General features: G+C 31.4%; 3 protein-coding genes across 9 annotated transcripts; all 3 read left to right on the forward strand.

The window, feature by feature from the left end:
• Positions 1–3,304: 3,304 nt before the first annotated feature.
• LOC145600822 (very-long-chain aldehyde decarbonylase CER1-like) lies at positions 3,305–5,468 on the forward strand. The gene is made up of 4 exons (XM_081656684.1): positions 3,305–3,364; positions 4,328–4,548; positions 4,895–5,127; positions 5,245–5,468. The coding sequence occupies exons 1-4, from the start codon at positions 3,305–3,307 to the stop codon at positions 5,466–5,468; spliced, it is 738 nt and encodes a 245-aa protein (XP_081512810.1).
• Positions 5,469–5,712: 244 nt separating this feature from the next.
• LOC145602270 (very-long-chain aldehyde decarbonylase CER1-like) lies at positions 5,713–7,584 on the forward strand. Its single transcript, XM_081658451.1, has 6 exons — positions 5,713–6,110; positions 6,205–6,312; positions 6,416–6,616; positions 6,736–6,837; positions 6,923–7,096; positions 7,225–7,584. Exons 1-6 carry the CDS (start codon positions 5,784–5,786, stop codon positions 7,387–7,389), a joined length of 1,077 nt encoding a protein of 358 aa, XP_081514577.1. The 5' UTR covers positions 5,713–5,783; the 3' UTR covers positions 7,390–7,584.
• A 1,775-nt stretch (positions 7,585–9,359) lies between these two features.
• Positions 9,360–23,399, forward strand: LOC145603125 (fatty acyl-CoA reductase 3-like). 7 transcript variants are annotated; one of them, XM_081659256.1, is made up of 12 exons: positions 9,360–9,531; positions 9,997–10,104; positions 10,201–10,246; positions 19,117–19,220; positions 19,347–19,546; positions 19,980–20,080; positions 20,181–20,373; positions 21,307–21,468; positions 21,853–21,934; positions 22,276–22,542; positions 22,646–22,773; positions 22,888–23,394. In XM_081659256.1, the coding sequence occupies exons 5-12, from the start codon at positions 19,356–19,358 to the stop codon at positions 23,036–23,038; spliced, it is 1,275 nt and encodes a 424-aa protein (XP_081515382.1). In that variant the 5' UTR covers positions 9,360–9,531; positions 9,997–10,104; positions 10,201–10,246; positions 19,117–19,220; positions 19,347–19,355; the 3' UTR covers positions 23,039–23,394. The 7 variants fall into 7 exon arrangements, with proteins under 7 accessions (XP_081515382.1, XP_081515381.1, XP_081515380.1 ...); XM_081659255.1 differs by lacking the exon at positions 9,997–10,104; XM_081659254.1 differs by lacking the exons at positions 9,360–9,531; positions 9,997–10,104; positions 10,201–10,246 and adding an exon at positions 18,817–18,983 and having other exon boundaries at positions 22,888–23,395.
• The last annotated feature ends 1,657 nt before the right edge of the window (positions 23,400–25,056 follow it).

The following is a 25,056-nucleotide window of genomic DNA, read 5'->3' on the forward strand; positions in this document are numbered from 1 at the left end:
CACAAAGTAATATACTTAGAAAATAAAGAATGTATTGGGTGCGGCAAGTATATATGATATGTAGTATTTGGTGGTAGATATGTATTATTTGATAGAGGATATGCATTATTGATTGAAGGTATGTGTTTATTTGATAAAAGTGATATGTCCTAATTTGTACACATTTTAGGTGCTTATTACACTCCATTGCTTATGGATTTAGAGGTCTAAGGTGTATTTATATATTATTTGCTTAGGTTATGCTCTACTAGTCTCCGTTTGTGTGTTTTGATGAATTTCAGGTGATTTAGATGCAAATGGATTATGGATGACTAATCTTGAGTATAATAATAATGGAGTATGAAGCTACATCGCTCAAGAATCTCATATCATGACTTCGAGATGAAACAAGGATAGAAAGAAGCAAAGGCGTTGATGAAAGACTTGACGAATGTGAGTCTCGTCCACTATTTTGATCACAACTTTTTATATACCAATGATATTGGAGTTATTTAAATTGCATTAGAAATTAGAATTCAAGAGCTTTCCAACGATATATTACACGCCTCAAACAAAGATTTAGAGCTCAAGTTATGATCGTTTTAAGAATAGCTACGCGTGTAGCAGCGAGACACGTACCCGTTATTACACGTCTGTGATTGGACGAATAAATTATCTAATTAGCGGATTTAGTTAGAATACATGAATATTTTTAATTTAAGAACAACTTATACGAACGAAGATAATTTATAAACTATATGGATTCATTTTTCATAAACTACTCATTATTTATATTCAGGAACTACGTACCCGTTTATTTATGTTCACGAGCTACTCGTTTGATGTGATATGTCGAAGACGCAAAGTGCTTTTATGTGAAAGCTTTGATATAAGGAAAAATACACTTTAATAATCCCAACTATGGGCGATTTACCTACAATAATCCCAACTAACGTTTATTCTACAATAATCCCAACTATTAAGTCAGTTTTCCTACAGCAGTCCCAAAAACCGGTTACCTGCTGAAATGGTAAACTTTTTTTTTTGGTTTTTTAATTGCCACATGTCAAACACATGATTGGCTTAACTTAAAAAAATTAAAAAAAAATAAAAAAGAAAGAAAAATCAGCTCAGCCTAGCTCGCCACCCCCTCCTCACTTCAGCCACGAAAACCACCCTTTATTCCCAAATCTGACCACCGGGAGATCGACCATCCCGAATCCCAGCCCCATAGCTAACATCCGACCACCGCCTGCGATCTCGCGGAGTAATTTCCGGCGGGGTGTCGCGGATTCAAGCTCTAATAAGCTCACGGGCAAGGGTTTCGGGGGTGCGGCTGGTCGTGACGCGCAAGGGTTTCATGGGCAAGGGGGTGTTGGTGGTGCGATTTAAGTGTTTCGAAGGTGCGGTTGGTGGTGCGATTTAGGGGTTTCGGGGATGTTGGTGGTGCGATTTAGGGGTTTCGGGGTTGTTGGTGGTGCGATTTAGGGGTTTCGGGGGTGTTGGTGGTGCGATTCAGGGGTTTCGGGAGTGTTGGTGCTGGAGGTGGTGCGATTTAAGTGGTAGGCAGGAGGTGGAGGTGGTGGTTAGGGCTGGAGGTGGTGCAATTTAGGTGTTCGGCAGGAGGTGGACGTGGTGGTTAGGGCTGGAGGTGGTGTTTGGGCAACAGGTGGTGGAGGTGGCTGCCAGATTTTTTTATTTTTAGTTTTATTTTTTTTATTTTTTTGTATTTATTTTTTTGTATTTATTTTTTTATTTTTTTTAATTTTTTTTGGAACCACTCACACACTGACACGTGTCAAACAACCTACAATAATAGGTTGTTGACTTTTGTTGACCGGTTTGGGACCGCTGGAGGAAAACCAACCTAATAGTTGGGATTATTGTAGGATAAACGGTAGTTGGAATTATTGTAGGTAAATCGCCCATAGTTGGGATTATTAAAGTGTATTTTTCCTTGATATAATTTCATTTAACAACTTTTTTTCTTCATAAAATATTATACTTAAGATATTATTATTATGCTAAATTGCTAATTTAATAAATTTTTTAAATGTCAACTATAGTACATTTAAAGCTAGTTTATTTAAGAAACATGTTACAATTAAACCCATTCATAAAAAACGTTCGTTTATCATCTCGTTTAATAATCAAACGGTTCATAAACATTATAATGTAATAAATAAATCGAGTTTGAACATAATTTGAGCTCGCTTAACTGAAGCTGAATATGAAGGATCAAATTCAGCTCAGCTCATCTTATTGTCACAATTACTTGTAAGTCATCACTAAATGTAACACCGTTTTATTTTAATTAATCTGTAGGATATATTATATCAAACAACTTTGGAGTATGTATTGTAATAAATTATGATTGTACTTTCTCCTTTTTCTTCTACTTGCAACACTTCCCTAAAAAGGAAATGTCACAATACTTGCAACACACTATAAAAGGAAAGTTAGTTTAGGGAAAAACTATACTATTTCCCTTATTTAAAGCACATGACTCACTAAATTACACTCCTAACAACCACTCATACTATTTTAAGGTTTATTATATCATGTAAACCCCACCTTTCTTAATTACCGCGCTAAAGGGTGTGTTGCATCTAAAAGAAAACGGAAGAAGTATTAGTTACTACGGAGTAGTACACATTTTTTATCAATTTTGTGTGTTAATTGTTAATTATTGTGTGTGCAGCGGTGATTCATCCATTTGGCGAATGTATAGTAGTAATACGACATACTTCCTCTTTTCTTTATTAGTTGACCTGTTTTTTTTATCACGTTTGTCAATGCAAAACTTTAACGATCAATAACATTAATCCACGATAAGTAAAATTATAAAAGTTATATATTATGATAGTAATTATTGGGACGAATTCAAAACGATCTCACATAAATATGTTTTTCCTTACATATTATTAACAAAAGACGATTAAAGAAGGGGTGGTGAATAATGCAAAAGTCAAAGCAGGTGATGTAAAAAATTTCTCAACTAAAATTAAGATTTAATATGGATAATATATTCATTGAACATCTGGTGTGAATGTCGCCACGAAGAGCATGGCAAGTTGCCTAAAGCAAGTCAGGGATAGGGTTAGGGGCCACTTTCTTACAGGCTCCTCCTATAATTAATTTGAGAGAGTCATTATAATAATGAAGTTGTAGCTTATATATATAGGCTTAGCATTGTATAATAATAATAATAATAATAATAATAATAATAATAATAAAGTTGTACTTGTAGCTTTAATTAATTTAAGAGAGAGTGATAAATATTATAGTACTTAATAATTGTAAGTTGTAAGAGAAATAAAAGTGTATGGCGTCTACTCCTGGTATCTTTTCTCACTGGCCGTGGGAACATCTTGGTAACTTCAAGGTATACTCTCTATGTTTGTCATTTCCTATTTATTGCTTCGTATTTTTTCTATTTTAATTTATTTATTTATTTATTTATTTTTTATTTTTTATTTTTTTTTTTTTACAAATTAATGAAAGAAAAATGGTATATTTATAGCACCCAATGCTACATATAAACATTAAATACACACTAAAAAATTGGAGTAATTATTAGGTATTAATTATATAATAATGTGCAATTATGCAACATTGAAGTATTTTCCATGACCTAACAAGAACACGTGGCAATCAAGTAGTATTTGACTATTTGGTCAGATGGTATCTCACAATCTTAATAATATTGGGTTAGGGGTATTTTCTATTTTGGGGAGGAAATATTTTACCTTCTTCTCCATGCATCACCTTCAAAATATCTTGGACGTCGCTAACTGTCGGGCTACTTTAGTACTTTATTTAGAAGAGATATTGGTGAACACATTTTCTCCGACAGTCACCCAAACCGTCAGTGTATAACTGTATACCGCATGACAGCCAATTGTACGGGCCACCCCTCATCGATGGTTTGAAAAGGACGTAATAGAATATTGGGTCCTAGACTAAGGGCCTATTCGGTTCAGCTTAATTTTAATTGAGTTCAGTTCAACTCCAATCAGTTCAGTTAAGTTCATTATCTAATAATTTTCTTCTCTCATAAAATACTCATTTTTCAGCTTTATTCAATTCAGTTCAACTACAATTAGTTCAGTTCAATCTAGTCAGTTCAGTTTAACTCATTCCAGTACATGTAAACAAACCCTAAAAAAATTAAAAATATCTTCATAAATCATCTAAGCTTTAAAAACAAGTCTAATCATATACAAGCCGAGCAAAATTTCATCGTTACGAATACTAAATTTCATGTATGTTGATAGCTAAATGACGTTATAAACAACCTCTACGAGTTAACAACTAATTATTTGATATAATTTTATGTTGGTTGAAGTATGTTTTAGTGGCACCATGGATAATTCATAGCATATACTTGTACTTTGAGAGATCGGAGGAAAGAAAACCATTTTATCTCTTTGTGTCCTTTTTTATGCTATGGAGGATGCTTCACCAGCAGCTATGGATAAGTCTGTCTCGATATCGAACAGCAAAAGGCAACAACCTTATTGTTGATAGGAGTATCGACTTCGACCAAGTTGACAGGGAAAGCAAATGGTAACGTACTTTATTATCCTCAACTTAGTGTCGTAATTAATTTAATTCCATAAATGTTGTTTGTTTTTCCTTGGCGATATATAGTATCAATGTTGTTACTTAATTTGGTTGCTCCATGTTTGATATAGATAGTAAATTATCATATATAGAACTATTTCTACCCCTCGATGGCAATAAGGGGAGAAATTCCATAGCTGTAAAAGTTTAAAGTGATCAAACTAACACTTTTCTCTTTATTGATCAATATACGACAGTTACATGCATGTTTATATACATATTTTTAATTTCCGTTTTTCTTTGTACAAATATATGACACCTTCATGTATGTGCTAAATTATACAATCAGGGATGACCAGATTCTGCTTAATGGGATCTTTTTCTATATTGCATATTGGGTGCTAGAGGATGTAAAGAACATGCCTTTATGGAGAATGGATGGTCTCCTTCTAGCTTTCATACTTCACATTGGTCCTGTTGAGTTCCTCTACTATTGGTTACATCGCGCTCTACACCATCACTTCCTTTACTCTCGCTACCACTCTCATCACCATTCTTCTATTGTATCTCAACCCCATACTGGTAATTAAGTCACCACAAACGTACTTGTTATATCAATTGGAAATAGGTAGAGTAACGTAACCAACTAAACCTTATGTATATGTTACTCGTCATATATTATTTTTTTGGTTGTTGCAGCTGTGATTCATCCATTTGCTGAAGTCATAGGGTATTATGTTATTTTTGCAATACCATTGCTGGTAACCACATTCATGGGAGCTATCTCTATAGCTACTGCCGCGTTGTATATCACTTACATCGATTTGATGAACAGCATGGGTCATTGCAACTTTGAGGTCATTCCAAAATGGGTGTTTGATATGATTCCTCCACTTAAATATCTCATGTACACTCCCTCGTAAGTAACTTAACATGTACAATACAACTCTCGATCTATTTTAAATTGTACAAAAGTAATAAGGGCTTGTTCTGATTTACTGAACTGAATTGGAGCTGAACTGAACTGAAATGAATTGTTTATGAGAGAAGGAAATTAAGAGCTGAACTGAACTGAACTGAAATTAAGCTAAAGAGAACAGGCCATAAGGCTCTATTTTGTTTGACTTAATTATTTCAAACAAAATAAGGTAAGTACAAATATAACTATACTGTTTTTCTGGTTTTACAGGTATCACTCTCTGCATCACACCCGTTTCAGGACAAATTACTGTCTTTTCATGCCATTCTATGATTACATCTATGGAACAATGGATGAATCAACAGATATAGTTTATGAAATTTCTCTGAAGAAGCCGGAAGATGTTCCGGATGTGGTTCACCTTACGCATCTGACAACTCTACAGTCTGTCTATCATCTTCGGCTTGGGTTTGCCTCCCTTGCCTCGAAGCCTTTCAACTCCAAATGGTACATGTGGCTAATTTGGCCTCTCACATGCTGGTCCGCGCTTATGGCTTGGGCCTATGGTAGGACGTTCATCATCGAAAGAAACACATTTAAGAAGCTTAAGGCAAATTTATGGATTGTGCCACGTTTTAAGAAAGAAGTGAGTAATTTTCACTTAGCCATTTGACATTTATATATGATTGACATAAAATGGAACTAACATATATATATTTTTATTGGAAATTTTGGTGTAGTATCTCTTACAAATGAAGCGATATGCTATAAACAAGTTGATTGAAGAAGCCATATTAGAGGCAGAGGAGAAAGGAATCAAAGTAGTAAGCCTAGGACTTTTAAATCAGGCAAGTCAAGTTATGATTATTCCTTTATTTTATTTAATGTTATGTTATTAAAACTGTGAAATATGTATAGCTAATTTTTATCTTCTGACCACTAACTTCTTAGGGGGAAGGTTTCAATAGAAACGGTGAAATTTACTTGGAAAAGCACCCTAAGCTCAAAGTAAAAGTGGTTGATGGTAGTAGCTTAGTAGTCGCGGTGGTGCTTAATAGCATTCCCGTGGGCACTTCCCAGGTTATGTTTAGGGGTAGGCTGTCGAAGGTTGCTTATTCCATTGTTTCGGCGCTATGTCACAAGGGCATCCAGGTAGTAAATTATTTATGGCCATGTACTGTAGTAAAACAACATTGATGTGATGAATTTCAATAAATATGTAGAATTAAGTACGTATATGAAATTAACATATGCTTTCATATCATATTTAGGTTACTACCATTAGAAAAATTGAATATGAGAAGCTTAAAAAGTCTTTGACCACAGAAGATGGCTCCAATTTGGCTCTTATAACAAATGGCTTTAATCAAAAGGTACCTTTTTTTTTTTTTTTTTTAGGGTGAAATTATTGTATTCGAATAGTGTCGGAGATGATATTTGTTTTTCTCTTTGATGCAGGTATGGTTAGTCGGAGAAGATTTAACGAAAGACGAGCAGTCTAAGGCATCCAAAGGAACTATATTTGTTCCTTTCTCTCAATTCCCTCCCAAGAAAACAAGAAATGATTGCTTCTATCTCAACACACCATCATTGGTGGCTCCTAAATCATTCGGAAACTTGCATTCTTGTGAGGTTCGTAAATTGTTTCTCCCCACTTCTTACAATCCATTATTATTTAATCGAGTATTATTATTTCCTCAATTATTGAAGCTCTAATTAACTAATTGCCTTGTGTTTTGGGTGTGTACATATATAAGCAGAACTGGCTGCCAAGAAGTGTGATTAGCGCGTGGCGTGTGGCAGGAATTGTACATGCTATAGAAGGATGGAATGTGAATGAATGCGGTGATGACATTTTCGATGTTGAAAAGATATGGGAAGCTTCCCTTCAACATGGATTTCTTCCATCCAAGACATTTGCTTAGCCATATTGGCTACAACATCAAAAAAAAAAAAAAAAAAAAAAAAAAAAAAAAAAATCTATATTGATGTGTATGCATGCATATGAATAAGAGTTACTCAAGAGTTTGATGTATTGATGTGTATGGTGACTTATTAGTCCATGAATATTTGCTATATATGTATTGTGCAAGCTTCAATATAATTATAGAGATGGAGTTGTAATTACTCATGAAAATACTAAATTAATAACTTACTTCGTATTTATATAATCGTTGCTAAGAGAGCAGTCCTCTTGTTAAGAATATATATATATACTAGTGGAAGATGAATTGAAATTCTTGTGGGACAAAAGTATATTGAGTGAAAAACTTACTTGCTAAAGAATAACAACACTTGAGCATCAAAGTAAAAAAGTATTAATTAGATGATTGACTGTACATGAAATTTATTGAATTTGATAGGTAAATTCTAAGTTATTGATGTCTATCTAATGCCTTAGGACGCTTGTTTTATGATTTTTTATTAAAATGATAGTGATTTAATATTTTTTTTTATAAACTTATAATAGAGGCGTATATAGTATTTCCCAAAGGGAGGTATGAACATATATAACTTTTTTTTTATTATTATTTTTTTATTTTTTATTTATATTTTTGAGGGAAAGAACATATATAACTTAACATCAAAAAAAGTATAATACTTCCTTTGTAATTTTATTATTGCACCACTTGTCTTTTTAGAAAGTTTTACAATTATTGCGCCATTTCCTCTTTAGGAAAAAAAAAATCATTTGTGTTCACACTACAAATACCCAACATATCCTTTTTCACACTTACTTTTTAGTTTATCAATATGTCACAAGGCAATTTTGTATTTTTACGTTATCTCTCTTACTTTTTTTCACTACCAAAATATTTGTACCCGACCCTTATGGTGCAATAATAAAAAAACGGAGGAGGTATATAAGATTAAAAATAAGGATTTTTTTTTCGGTCGAGATTAAAAAACGAAGGAGGTATACAAGATTAAAAAACAGAGGAGGTATGTCACAAGGCCGCCAAGTGGGGTGGTCAACGCCGGACAAGTGAGTCAACGCTAGATTCCGGCAAGTGGTAGTCCCGTACAACATTTTTTTTAATAGAGGTAGTTATTTACAACAATTTTTTTAAAAGTAGTTTTTCACAAAAAGTTGTATATAAAAGGTAATTTTTCACAAAAAAAATCCATTTTAATATTATGTTATTAATTATTGATGATTAGTGATTTCATCTGGCACCAAAAAAAAAAAAATTCAATACTTTTGATTAAACGTTTCCTTAATAAGCATGGATTTGAATATACACATAAATAAATCTATCTATAACAAATTCCAAAGTAGCAACCGCTGATATCATCTTTTTTCAAAGTTCTACACGTGGTGCTATTTTATGAAAATATTTCCCGCTCAAATACTAATTTTTTTGTTTTTTATTTTGAAACAAAATGGTAAATAATTTTAAACAGATAGTAACTATTATCTAGGTAATTAACTTAAAATAAGTACCTATTACTTTGGTGATTTATGTTGATATTAGGTTGTTGGAGTCTTTATAGGAGTTGTTAGCACAGTTGAGGTCAATTAAATTGAATATTTTTTTTTTTTTTGAGGGGAAATTAAATTGAACTTATGAACACTTTAAACTCAAAAAAAAAAAAAATTACAATAATCCAAAGATAAATTACTAGTAAACCCGTCCTAAGAAATACTCTGAACAAATTAAAAATGATGTATGTTCAGTTGTTCACTAATTAAAGAGTTACTTTGCCCTTTGGAGCTTTATTGGATCACTCCACGAGAGTTTGAGTACGCAGTGACTCGACAAACATGGTTGTATTAATATCTCGTCTTTGTAGTGTACGTATTTTGTTATTTTTAGACCAATAATTGATTCCGACAAATGAGAATTGGCGCCCTATCTATCATATCAATTTATATAGCAGTGAGCAGGGTAAGTAGCCAAGGACCACAGTGAAATGATAGGGTGCCAATTCTCTTTTGTCGGGATCATTTTTTGGTTTCCGCGAGGTTTGTGCCACGGTGAGGCCTCCACCATTGGCAGTTCTCTGTAGGATGATGTAATAGGTTCCGTGGTTTACCGTTCACATCGAACTCATTCACACGCTAGGTATATCATCGTTCTCTTATCTTCTTTCGATTGCTCATATTTTTCGAATTTAATATAACCTTCGCAAGCTCAATAATAATCCCAACTTTTATGAATTTTGCTATAATAATCCCAACTTAGGATTATTCTGGAATAATCTAAACATTGGGGTATTTTTTTTTCTTCAATCCCAAACTTTGGATTATTCTAGAATAATTTGAACTTTGGATTATTTCTAATTTTTTCCGATTTGGTTGTTCTAAATTATGCCACTTATTGTATTACTTGGCGGAATTTTTATATTAATGTTTGAGCGGGGAATTTAATTTGAATAGAATTAGGTTAAGAAATATAGAATTGTGATTTGCTAAAAATCGAACTTTATTGTATGTCACACACAAAAAAAAAAAAAAAAAAAAAAAAAAAAAAAAAAAAAAACCAAACTTTTATTGGGGAATTAGAAATCATACATGAGTTTATTTTCAGGTTCCAAACCGAATAGGATGTTAAATTGGTGATTTGTGTAGCCATGATTACCATAGTAACTACCTTCGTGGGAAAGTTGAAATTATAAGAGAAACCAATATAATGCAAGTATGCAACAATTTCAATTTCTTATTAATTCTTTGTGGCTGTTTTAACATACTTTGTTCGACAATTTGAGTTAATTCTTGGTATTTTAATCAACAGTTGGTAAATGAATCCCTCTATCATGAAGCAACTCGAAAAGGATGAGGTATTCTATCCTGTCTTGCCGATATTTTCCAAGTATATTACTTTGTGTTGTAAATTTATAAGTATATTACATGCACCCATTATTTATTTATTTATTCTTTAAATTGAAAAAAATGAATTTATATCCTTCACTTATTATCTATATATTTCTTGGTTATATTATTCTTCAAATATTGCGAAGTCATCCAATTCAAGTAGATAAAAATGTTGTTGGCTTGTTGCTAATACTAGCTAGAGCCCAAGTAGCGACAATACTGATAGTTTTGATCATTTACTAGTTTGCTGATAAGCGTAAAATATCATTCAACGTAAGTTTAGACGAGGAGTAATCAACATAAATTGAAATGAGAAATGAAGATGATGTTTCATTTTACTTCGTAATACATATGAGGCCGGGTTTGGTTTCATTTTGTGATCATTTGCCAATAGAAAGTACAAAGTAGGAAAATTTATTTGGAAAAATTATCCCCATTAATCTCAACTTTGCCTCGTCCGTCAATATTTATCCCTACTTTCGATTACGTATTCATTATCGCTTCCAACTTTATACCCTATTAATTTCTATTGTACCAAACTGGTCATCTAACTTGATGTAGCAGGTTACCTAGACACCTGTTAACGTATGATTCGCTTAAAAAATAAAAATAAAAATAAAAATAAAAATAAATAAATAAAGTAATAAAATAAAATAAAATAAAATAAAACAAAACAAATAAAATAAAATAAAATAAAATAAAATAAATTTAAATAACACCTTCTCTCTCCTCCCCCTTCCCTCTCTACTTCCTCGCCCTTCCCCCTTTCCCCCTCCCCCTTCCTTTCCCTCACGGCCACCAGCAACCATACGCCGGCAGCACTACCTCCCCTTCCCCCACCACCGTGTCGCTGTCTCCCTGCCCACCTCTCCGCTTCCCCTTCCTTGCGCACTTCACACACTCCACCATCCTCCCCCGCTTCACCTTCCCTGCAACTCCACCAACAATAGCCCCCTGCCACCACGACCAGCCCTACCCCTTCCCCCCCCCCCCCCGAGCGCCGGTGCCGGTGCTTCCCCTATCTTCTCCCCTTTTCTCTTCGATTAACCCGCAAACCAGCCAAAATCCCCCAAATCCTAACCCCTAACCCTAACATTCGAAACACAAGGCAAATCGGCGACGGAATCAGCCACTAACAGCCTAAATCGACCGATTAAGGGTTGAAATCAACCATTCAGTCCCAACATCGACTGATTTTGGCCATTTGTGGCCAAATTTGGTGGTGGATTCTGGGGAGGGGGGGTTGTTTTTCGGTGAAATGGTCGTGTAGGGCTGTGATGAGTTTTTCGTGTGGGCTGGCTACGTGCGGGGAGGATGTGCGTCGATTTTGCGTGTGGTGGCTGTATGCGCTGGGCTGCATGTGAGGAGGGTATGCATCGATGGTGGTGGTGTGGTGGTGGAGGTGGGGTAGGTGTGATGGTGGAGGTGGGGAAGGTATGCTAGGTTAGTTTTAGGAGATTTAATTTATTATTATTTTTTTATATTTTCCTTTTTTATTTTCTTTTTTTTTCAACCAATTACATATTCACACGTGTGCAAAAAAATCTAATTCACAAATTTTAACCTGATTAAACAATTGCGGGTCATATGAGTGCAATAGTTTTTAATCCCATATAAAGTTGGGAGTGATAGTGAATAATCAAAAGTGGGGATTATTATTGGCGGACGAGGCAAAATTGGGATTAATGGGGGCAATTTTTTCAATTAATTTCCTTTTATTTGTTTAAATTTAATAATTTTATAAGTAATAAATTGCAACTGTATTATAATTTTACGAGAATTTGCATACATATATCTTCTGTCAAAAAAAAGAATTTGCATACATATATCTTGATAAGACATTAATAATTAAACTACTGCCTAATTAATATTTTAAAATAATAAAAACTTAAACTTAATTTGGTTTGAAATTTATTATTTTATACAAGTAGGGAAAATAGGTTTGTACTAAAAAAATAGGTTTGTACTTTGTAGTATCATACAAAGTAGTAAGAAAAGGAGATTCGAACATAAATGTCAAGAAAGTGGGAAGTGATTTGGGAAGAATTATTTTTCTTTATGGAAATGATTTGAACATAAATGTCAAGAGCGTGAGGAGAAACCTCTTATCCCGCAACACAAAAGATATTTTAATATACCTGCATTGTTACCACTAAATCAGCTTCAGTTGTTATACAAATTGTGTAACGTTTAAAACATATACAATACTAAGTATTTCACGAGATATGTATGTATTGTAAATAATATTTTTTTTTTTTAAAAAAAAAAAAAATTACAGGGTTAGCACAATAGCACGAGCCCCTCGGGTTACAAAGTAGGCCGTCAGTGGTCTCCTAAGTAGACATAAATGTTGGCTTGTTGCTAATAATGCTAGCTAGTGGCCATGTAGAGTGATAGGATGAAACTTAGTTTTCATTGTACTACATTTGCAATAACAAAAACGTGGTTGGAAAGATTTTTGGACCACAATTGTTAAAACTTTAAACCATATTCACAAGAAATTTTTGTAAATAGTTTTTAAATTTTTTTAAAAAATTAAAATTTATGGGGTATCACGTGGCACGCCCTTGGGGATACAACGTAGGTCTGTCAGTGGTCACACAAGTAAATAAGAATGTTGGCTTGTTGCTAATGCAAACTTGAGGCCATGTAGCCACATTTCCAGTGATAGGAAGAAACGTAGTTTTCATTGGACTACATTTGCAATAACTCAAAAGATTTTTGGGCCGAAATTGTGGTAGATGTAGAACAATAATTTAATTGGCGTTACTTGTTTAAACTTGATTGATTTTAAGTGAAAATTTTACCCTACACTAGGTGTTCTGCCTACACCTCTCATGAATCTACATTGTTTTGTAGTTAGTTAGGGTGCTAGGGTGTTCTACCTGCACTCCCCGGCTCCGGCCCTTAAAATTAACAACCTGATTTTTTCTTTTTTCTTCCGTTGTTAGTTTTCTTTTTTTTTCCTTCCTTTTTTTTTATTCTTTTCTTTACTTATCATTTATTTATCATATGTACTTTTGTTAATGATATAATAATAGATTAACGTTCATTTTTAAAGTGATAAATGATCATTTGTGTATACAGTTTTGTTTTTGATAATATTATATTTTACAATTTTAAAATTTGATCATGTACAGTTTTGTTATTTATTATTTTATGTATTGATGATTGATCATTTTTAAACTTGTTTAAGTTCACTTACAATAATTGTAGATTATAAATTAATGTAGTAGAAATGATATGGTTTATGAAGAAGCAACTAATTAAGTTTGAAATTTAGGGCAAAGAATTTAAATCTCAAGGAGAAGCTTATGAACTCTAAGTTATTATGAACATTTAGTTTTTTGTTAATGAACAAATATTTTTTTTTGGTATGACCATTATATATATATATATATATAACATTTAGTTTTTTGTTAATGAACAAATATTTTTTTTTGGTATGACCATTATATATATATATATATATATATATATATATATATATATATATATATATATATATATATATAGGCACTAGCTAGATCACTAGATATATATTTTTGAAGGATTTGGTTATAGTATGTAGTGCTCAAGGAAAAAGAAAAGGTTTATTTAAATAACATTGTATATCACCAAAGATTAGATATTAAAATATAGGAAAATTGGCTTAAATTAATACTAACTATCAACAGTGTGTGCAAAATAATACGAACTCAACTATTTGCTATTAGCGGTACCACCTTTTATACTATATGTGCAAAATAGTACGCAAGTCACCAAAAACATATTTTGAGTAATATTCCGTCTATATTTATTACTATTTTATTAATTTTTTTTTTCAAACTACAAATTGTATTAATAATTTCCTATACAATCAAATTAATAATTCATACCCCACCCCTTTGTTAGTTTTTTTTTAATGTTAATATGTATTTAAATAATTTATTTCAAAATACATGTAGTGATTATTTCTACTACGTACCAGTCTACCACACAATAGTAAATAGGGTATTTTTTATTTAGTTAGTTTCAAAAATTATTTTAAAAATCCAAAAAATTCCCTACATTATTTTGTTGATGAATGTGGGAAAATATCGGATATTTTGAAACTAATTCTATCAACATAATAATAAGGCATTTAAATACCCTATTTACTATTGTGTGATGTAGAAATTACTATATGTATTATAAAAAAAAAAAATACATATTGATTTATTTTTTTTTAAAAAAATATCCTAACAAAAGGGTGAGGCATTATTAATTTGGATTTTAAAGAAAATTGTTAACTACATAATACTATGTATGTATTTTGAAAAGAAAACAGAAAATTAATATAAAAAATAATAATTAATTACAAAGGTAGACGGAATATTCATCGAAATACATTTTTGGAGATTGTCGTACTATTTTGCACATATAGTATAAAAAGTGGTACCATTAATAGCAAATAGTTAAGTTGGTATTATTTTGCACACACCGTAGATAGTTGGTATTATTTTAAGCCAATTTTCCTAAAATATATAATATAGTTCCACACGTATAATCAAACAAAATAAATAAAACTTGCTTCTCGATTCAAATTCGGAGAATTCAAGCACGTGTTGTTGTTTCATATTGCTTAGCGACTCCACGCTTTCATGTTTTTCTTAGTTATGTCGCCTTTCTTTTTTCCTTGCTATTATTGTGTGGTTTAACTCGCTATATCCACAGTTTATTGTTTAACTAATAGACAAAAACATATTAGTTATTGTATTAGATTTGAGCAAGAATAAGTATTAGAATGAACCAATTTTCTTATGAATATGAACATGCATGAGTATAACGTACAATTGACATGATTGATATGGAAATGAACATCTATCAATATAAATAAACATATATATTAATATATAAATAAATTGATCATATATTAGTGTGGAAATGACCATCTAGTGATATGGAAATGAACAACTATTAATACATAAAAGAACATCTTTACGTAATTCAACATAGAAATGATCAACTATTAATACCTAAATGAACATATTTACGTGATTCAACATGGAAATGAACAACTATCGATACATTATGAACATATTTACGTAATTCAACATGGAAATGAACATCTATCAATATATAATTGAACATTTATTAGTGTGAAAATGACCATGAAAGGTAATGATTGAAGAACATGAAATATATACATGAATAAACTCTTGAAGCTATCAATATTTGATTTACCATACATCTACATAAGAAATGGCATATATTGAAATTCAAAATTGAAATGAACATGAAATATCTGAAGAAAATGATTAAAATATGAATTTTATCAAAATTCTAAAAATCATATATTAATATGTGAAATTGTGAATGACCATATACTTTTATGTAAAAAATCATGTATTAATATCATAATGAACATCTATCAAAATGTAAATGAAGTTCTATTAAAATGAAAATGAACATTTCAAAGCGAAATAGCTGCTTTTAACTAAATTAAATCCTTATAATACGAGGAAATAGCTCAATGAATTAGAAAGTAGATACATTATATTCTTAATCATTTTTTTTAAAGTAGCAACCAATTTAATTATCTGAAACTCTGAGTACACATTATGTATAATTTTATTTATTCAATACAAAACTAATCAAACTATATACACAACTCTAATCTAGCAGGCTAGCACTAATATAACACACGAATCCCTTGTTTACTTATTTCATACGGACTACGGAGTACTAAAATCCTCAACCAAATTATGCACACTTACATTCAATTTGTAAATATGTATTGTCAAGTATGTATGAACACACAAATATATATTAATCATTGAATAATATTGCAAAATTTTAATGCAAAAACAGGAGATTAAAAAGACTTCTAATAACATTGAATAATCAATACAATCCAAATTAAAATTGAATTATGAAGGCGGTGTCTTTCGCAACAAAATTGTTTTCTATCGTCATCACCGAAATCTTCTTCGTCGTTTCGTCAGTGATTAAAATTGAGAAACTAACAAGTTAGTTTTAGAAAAAGGATTCGAGATTTGTAGAGTGACGAAAGAGAAGATGTCGGTGAAAAAAGATAAATGGCACTGTATTAATATTCTAGTAGCAAATTTTTTTTTAATGGGATGAGGAACTGGGGAAGCAATTTAAATGTGTCGTTTAGATGGGGGTGTAGGTACCCCTATCTACACTAGAGTGTAGGGCTCACTAACTAGATTTTAAGTGTAAGTCATGTCAAAGGTGAGTTTGTACACTTATGTGAGATTGCATTCTTAAATATTCCTTAAGACCCACCAAATTTTAAACTAACCACTCTTACTTCTTTTACAACGAAAATATTCACAGTAATTCAAACACAGTTTTAGTTTGCTGGGTTAGTTTTAGGAGATTTAGTTTTTTTTTTTTTTTAAAAAAAAAAAATTCTCTCTTTTTTTCAACAAATTACATATTGACACGTGTGCAAAAAAAATCTAATTCACAAATGTTAACCTGATTAAACTGTTGCAGGTCATATGGGTGCAATAGTTTTTAATCCCATACAAAGTTGGGAGTGATAGTGAATAATCAAAAGTAGGGATTATTATTGGCGGACGAGGCAAAGTTGGGATTAATGGGGCAATTTTTCCAATTAATTTCTTTTTTTGTTTAAATTTAATAAGTAATAAATTGCAACTTTATTATTTTTTTTCTAGAATTTGCATACATATATCTTGATATGAGATTAATAATTCAACTACTGCGTAATTAATTTTTTGAAATAATAAAAACTTAAACTTAATTTCGTTTGAAATTTATTATTTTATACAAGTGGGAAGGAATAAAAAAGAAGTGTGTGATGAATAAGAGAATCATGGTGAAAAGAATTGCTTTACAAAGTTTTAAAAAACAAAAAGTTGTTGAATGTGCAACAAATACAGTTATAATGAGAAAAGTACTTTAAAAGTAAGACATTTATGATGATGTGCACCAACAAAATTGTCCGTGTGATGAGATTTAATTTGCATCACAAGATGCTGTAAAATTAAAGCAAGTCAAACCTGAAGATCATATAGCCATTGTAAGCTTATTTGAAATAAGGGTATTTGTTGGAATATGTGCTTCAAATTGTTAGTGGGTGATTAATTAACTCCTAATAATGTATAGGAAATCGCTCTCCTAAGTGATTAGTTTGTGTTAGTGGAGTCTTAAGAATAGTGGGTTAATGATAATAGGCAGGCATGATCAAATTAAATCATCATCACAGGATCATGTTCCTTACTTTTAGCTTAGTATTGAATATAAAATTAGTATATGTTATTCTTTCCCCTATTGCATCTCTATAATTATAATTTTAACACATTCAAGCAAAGCATGCTCACAATGTTTTGTTGTAAACCGGCTGCAAATAGCAGCTCTACTAAACTCAGCTAACTAATAATGCTTTGGATGATTTTTGACTCAAGATCAGTTGATACTATTCGTTATTTGGATGATTATTATGGACTACTATATAGCCTTTTAAATTCCAGGTTTAATATATCTTAATTAGTCAAGTATAATGTACATCATTTATTGTAGAGTGTGAATGGTGACTTGAAATCAAGTGCAATAAAGGGGCCGACTTAAAACGCACATATCTCTCATTTCAAAAATAATATTGAGGTGATTTAAGTTGGAGGTGATAGTTTATTTCAAGAGCTTTTCAACAATTGGTCATATGTCAAAATCCGATAAAAAGTGAGAAAGTTATGGCCGTTAGTTTTACAACTAGCTATTGAAGCTAGGCTGGGAAGGGGCACGGGCATGCCCTGCATAGCACACCCATGCTTGGTTGCTTGAACGTTTTTTTTTTTCTTCCTAAATTCGGGTACATACGCTTACGACGACTACTAATTCTATTCCTTAGGGAATAGTTTAGGATTCTTTAGAGTTTTTTTTTTTAATTTTTTTTTATTTTTTTATATTAGATAAGAAATCGTTGGGTGGACAATTATTAAGTGTTTATGTGCTCGGATTAATTAGGCTAGCCAATTCAAACCAATATGTAACTCCACTCATGATGTTTTGTGAGATGGAGAGAGTTGTTTCTCCTTTGATTATATCTCTTGTATACCTCACCTATTCTCTTAATTTTGTGAGATGTTATTAGCGTGTCTTAAATATTAAATTATGCACTTGCATTTTTGAGTAGATTGTGATTGAGTAAGAAAACGTATTTTGTTTCCACTAGTTTGTCAAGGGTAACAAATTGAGGGATTTTGTTACCCTTAGGAAACGGTATTTGTTACTTTTAACACATACCAAACAAGTAGAAATGGAAACACTTTATTGAATCCGTTTCCTACATCTAAAATTATTATACCAAACACCCCCTTACAATTGTGTGTAATAATTCAATGATGATAACATGCTATACCCTAATAGATAAGGACATTTGAGGTAAGAAGATGACGAGCAAAATATGCTAAATACAAAACATTGAAAACTTCCCTAAATAGTTGATTGATCAACAATTTTGACAGGGTGTATGTAGACTTTAGCTACTTGCTTGGCCTTTGTTCTGATCCTATAAATATGTTAAGCCAAGTGAGCTTATGTCATCATATTATAAGTAAATCAATCTCTACTAGTAAATCAAACTTAGCTATATTTTTGTGAGTTTTATCATGGATTTCGGAAGCATAACCGAGTTTTTAAGCAACAAAACTATCTTAGTTACGGGTGCAACGGGGTTCATTGCTAAGAGTATTTTCTCTATTTCCCTTGATTAATTATTATTACGTACATAAACATGGTGTTATTATGTGCATGCTAGTTTAACAGACTTCGTAAGGTTATTTTTTAACGTGTATACTTTGATACGTACCATAAATTGCAGTACTTGTGGAGAAGATTCTTAGGATTCAACCAAACATTAAAAAGTTGTACCTTCTTGTGAGGGCTAGAGATGCTCAGGCAGCCAATGTTCGGCTGCAAGATGAGGTATACCGCCGACCACAATCGAACGACTACTATATGTACATTATTACTATTAATTTTTCTATAACATTGGAAGTACGTGTAACATATATATATCTTACGTCGTATATTGTTATGTCTTGGATGTAGGTGTTACGCATGGAGTTGTTCAAAGTGTTAAAAGAAAATTTGGGAAGAAAATTTGAGGCTTTCATGTCGGAGAAAATAAGTGTAGTTGCTGGTGATATTTCGTACAAGAACTTGGGACTTACTGCTGATCAAATGAAAGATATGTACGAGGGAATCGATATAGTTATTAATGTTGCAGCAACTACAAAATTTGATGAAAGGTATACATTAAAGTGATTAACTTAACGGAGTAGATTTTAACCTTATGATCCATGCATGTTTATATATCATTTAAAATAAGAAACTTTGCAAAAAATCAAATTTTAAATCTTGTTTTTTTTTTTTTTTTTTTGCATATAACCACTTTTTTAAAAGAATTGTTGCAAAAAACCATCAATTTTAAAAATTTTGTTGCAACTTACCACCAGTGCAATGTAAAACAGTTGATAAATTTGGCTAAAAAAGTGGTAATTTGCAACAAAATTTGGTCTTTTGCAACATTTTTTTTTAAAAGGTGGTTATATGCAAAAGACAAAATTTAAAAGGTGATTTTTTGCAAAATTTCCTTTTAAATATATACATAAACAGTAATAGGTTATTTTGAAATGAAGGATATATAGTTAATTACGTGTGAATTGATTTTAATGAGTGTAGGTATGACGTTGCACTAGGCGTGAACACCATTGGAGCAAAGAACGTTGTTAAATTTGCAAAGACTTGTGTTAATATACAGTTGCTCATCCATGTCTCAACTGGTACATGATCGAATAATTCAAAGGTTTTATCCGATGATCTTTTAATGATCATATAGAGTATATAATTAGCTAATAAATTTTAATTAATTTGGTGTTTCAGCGTACGTGTGTGGAGAGAAAAAAGGATTAATATCTGAAAGTACATATGCCATGGGTGAGACACTAAATGGTGTAAATGGGTTGGATATTGATTCTGAGAAGAAGCTTGCTGAACAAACATCAAGTAATCTTAAAGCCAAAGATCTTTCCGAAAAAGAAATCGGAATAATGATGAAAAATTTAGGGAATCAAAGGTATGAATTTTACAAGTATAGACAATTTAATTGATATATGGCTCACAACATTAATTTTATTTACATATCGTACGTTCGTTCCAATTAATCTAATTCTCTATCTAACAAATTGAGTTTAACCTTGAGACCATGGGTTTGAAATCTATGTCTCTATCGAGAAAATTTGCAAATTGAGTTTAACCTTGAGATCATGGGTTTGAAATCTATGTCTCTATCGAGAAAATTTGAAAGTGATATTTTCAATAAACTTCCTCGCCAATCTATTTCTATGCTTGGACGTGATCTAAATTTTTCTACTAGCTCTTAATTGATTTTCTAATTTGACTAAACTTTGACCTTATTATATATAAGCACTAATTCTTAAGGAGAAAAAAAAATAATCAAGTAATAAGATTTCCTTAGATGTGTGTATTAACGTGTAATTTTCATAAGTTTTTTATGTATATTGGAGATATTTAGTGATAAACAAACAAAAAAAATTAAAAAGATTTGGTCTAACTATTACCCCGATATGATATGATGTGATCATTTTCGAAATAGTCAAGTGCTCAATTATGTATGTACTTTAATATAATAAGTTGAATTGAAAATACCTTAAGTGTTGTATCCTTTGTCATAAAAAAAAAATTTAAAAAAACAAAATAAAATAAACCCTTAAGTTCAATGCTCTCATTTATATCAAAATCTTATAGGACCACATACACATTAGTCCTATTCAAAAAAAAAAAAAAAAATGAAAAAAAAAAAAATGAAAAAAAAAAAAAAAACATACATATTAGTCGTTCTATTAAATGTTTAGAGCCATTTTGTCCTCTTTTTCATATTAATGCCACATTTTCGTATGATCAACCAAAGGTTATAATTAAAATCTATAGGTTCATTGACACTTCAAAATGATCTAATATTAGTGTTCTTATGTACTACATAAATTAGGGCAAAACTTTACGGATGGCCAAATACTTACGTTTTTACAAAGGCGATGGGAGAGATGCTTGTAGGGCAATTCCAAGGCAATTTACCAGTGGTTATCATGAGACCTACCATCGTGTGTAGCACATTAAAAGAACCCTTCCCTGGTTGGGTTGAAGGTTGCAGGTATATATATCTTTGAACTTAATATTACGTTTAACACAAACTTCTTAAGAATATAATCTTATGTATGTAACTATATATTACTAAATCGTGTTCATGATCTATATACTACCGATGTATTTATACAACTATCTAGTTAGACACCCCGGCTCAAATCACTCTACGCGATTTGTAAAGTTAGCTTTGCGTGATTCAAGTAAGGGTGACTAACGAACTAAACTGACTTAATATATATATTACGTCGACATAGTATGCTAGGTATTCCCTACCTATGTTGGATTTTTAAAACTAAGTCTCTCTAATACAATAGCTCTATTACGTACTATTGACCTTATTGGTACAAAATACAAAGTATTAAATTTTCCATTTCTACTTATTTGATTGCAGGACTATTGATAGTGTGGCCGTGACCTATGGAAAAGGTATCCTAAGTATCTTCCCCATAGATAGGAACACCGTCTTAGATTTGGTTAGTCCTTCCTTACCCTTTTTATTTAGGACATTTTGTGAAAAACTACCTTATAAATCACTTTTTTTGCGAGAAACTACCTGATAAAAAAAATGTTGTAAGAAACTACTTTATAAAAGAGTAAATGTTGTAAAAGACTACCATTGGTCAAAAAGTCACCATTGACTTTCTTTTTCCGGCGTTGACCACATCATTTGACTTTTACTTTCTCCATTTGACTTTTCAACTTCCGACCAGAAAAAATTATTAGTTATAAAAAAACCAATAATTCAATTTATATGATTATTTATGCGAGTTTTAGCGATAAGTTTGATGATATTAACCAAATAATAACTATGCAGATACCAGCGGATATGTTTGTGAATTCGATAATTGTGGCAATGAAAACCCATTTTCGTAAACCTTGTTTGACAATATATCAAGTCGGAAGCTCATACAGAAATCCTGTAACTTTTAAAGAGTTGCATGACATTCACTATGGTTACTTCACTAAAAATCCATGGATCAATTGTGAAGGTAACCCCGTCATAGTTAGGAAAGGTCTTGTGTTGAGCAATATAAAGATATTCGAAACCATTCTCTTCGTATGGCATTTTTTTGTTCAAATTGTAAGTTCAATTTTGTTTTGCAATTCAACAATCATGTTGTTGTTGCTTATCCTTTAAAATTAAAATTATTCCGATTTTATCTAATTACTCAATTTGTTTTCAGATTCTATTATTTGCTACTAAAATGGGTTGTAGTGACTTGCAACGTACCTTGTTTAATTTCGACAAAAAGCTGAAAAAAGCTATGAAATTGGTCGACTTGTATAGACCCTATTTGTTCTTTAAGGGCATGTAAGTTCAACTTTTGAGCTTCATAATAACACAACTTTTTTTAACTCTCTTTTCAATTCTTATGCGTAGTAAGAGTAATTGTATCCTTGCTAATGAATGGTTTTCTCTTTATAGATTCGACGATACAAATACCGAAAATTTGATCAAGACTGCCCGTGAAAATGGTTTGGATGAAGATGTGTTTAACTTCGATCCGTTGTGCATCAATTGGAAAGACTACTTCATCAATATTCACATTCCATCAATTGTTAAATATTTGTTCTAGTTTGTATCTTTGTCAGATTTGCAAGGCCTTCAACACTTCAACATGCTATTAATTAGTTCATTTTCTTAAACAATCTAGTAACTATGCACTTCTTGGCCTCATTTATTTAAACCAGGAGTTGATGTATCATATACAAGTATATATATAATACTCAGAATAATCATGTATATGCGCAAAATTTTATTTACGAAGATTATATTGTATAACTAGTTTTGTACCCGTGCGATGCGCATGTTGTTTATTGAATTTTAAAATACATTTGTAATTTATATGTTAAATTTAAGATATATCTTTGATACAAAATTAGTTAGAAATTGATGTAATATTATGACGATTTGGTATCTAGTAGTTATATAATGACTAATAATAATGTTGGTGAAAATGTTTGAGAAATTATTTGTGTTATTTTCTATTTTTTTTTTTTAAATGATGATCAATGTCAAGTTTGTGAAACTTGTTTAATGTCAAACGAACTTATCTAATGTCAAAATATTATGGTTAGAACTTCCAAAATTTATGATGGTAGTGTAATTTTATGTAGCGTCTGCTACATGTCAGGCCTCTCCCTGGGGATAATACTATAATAGAGAGAGGCGACCGCCTAAAGGCCCAAGGCCATGAATCAAAAGGGCCCAAATTAGTATTCAAGATATGCTTTCCATAGTTTCCAAACATAGCATTTTACATGATAATTACTAGTATAATAAGAAAATTTGTTTAAAAAAACCTTTTAAAAGTATCAATTTGTGAAAAACAACCTTTTAAAAGTTTTTTTGCAAAAGAAAACCTCAAATTTTTTTTTGCTGAAGACAACCTAGTATATCTAATCATTCACTTAATTAACTTCTAATTTCTTCTAAATATCACTTAACTATATAATTATTAAATTATATAGTCATTTTACCTAATAAAAAATCGTCAAAGTGTAATTTGTGAATAGTGCAAAATTCAAATGGTGTAAAAAAAAAAAACCTAGAGGAAATACTACAAAAGATGATTAATGTACTCAAATCCGAAATATTGGTACTTGGCAGTCATTTCAATAAAAACATTGAAGAGAAATTTCCAAGATGATATTGAAAAGACATCATACATTATTACATTGTTGTTCTTCATACAAACTTGAGTACATGCGTAGTAATGTACTTTGAAGCGAGGAAACAGTTAAGCACTTAAGCTTTAATGAAACTTAGGTATTTGAAGTAACCTGGTATTCCACAATTAGTTGTGTCGTGTCTAATTATTAGCTAGTATATGCAATAACATACACAACATATACTAGTATTTTACTTTCTTCAAAACGTGCTTGTAGAATATGTAAGGGCTTCTTCGTTATGATTTTAAAATGTGGATTTTCTATGTATCTTTGAATTATGTAATTATGTAGGACTAATCAGATACTGCTAATGGGTATCTTATTCTATGCCATCTGATTTATTGGGGGTAGACATTGTAGCTAAGATTCCCTTTGGAGAGCTGATGGTTTGCTATTGACATTCCTGACTCACATTGGTCCTGTGGAGTTTCTCTACTCGCGCTCTGCATCATCACTACCTCTACTCGTGTTACTACTCTCATCACCATTCTTTGATTGTGACCGAGCCAATTACTTGTAAGTCATCACAATGGGATATCAGACATATATTTTCCGATATCCCATATCTCTAACACAATTTTATCTTAATTACTCTGACAAGATACAATATCAATCAACTTAGGAGTATGTACTGTACTAGTGTAAATATTTGTGATTTTTTTTTTCTTTCAAATTTGTGTGTTCATTGTTAATTGTGTGTACAGTACTAGTAAATAGATTTTTTTTATTCTAATTTTAAGATTTAAAATGGATATCATATTGATATATTCATTGAACATCTGGTGTGAATGTCACCACGAGAGCTTGGCAAGTTGCCTCAAGCAAGTCGCGTGGGGATAGGGGTAAGGGGCCACTTACTTCAAGCTCCTCCTATAATAATTGAAAAAAAAAACGCTTAATTTTATTTTTTTTTCAAAATGAT

The sequence above is a fragment of the Chenopodium album genome, chromosome 21 (genome assembly GCF_948465745.1).
Source record: "Chenopodium album chromosome 21, dcCheAlbu1.1, whole genome shotgun sequence".
Classification (NCBI taxonomy): domain Eukaryota; kingdom Viridiplantae; phylum Streptophyta; class Magnoliopsida; order Caryophyllales; family Amaranthaceae; genus Chenopodium; species Chenopodium album.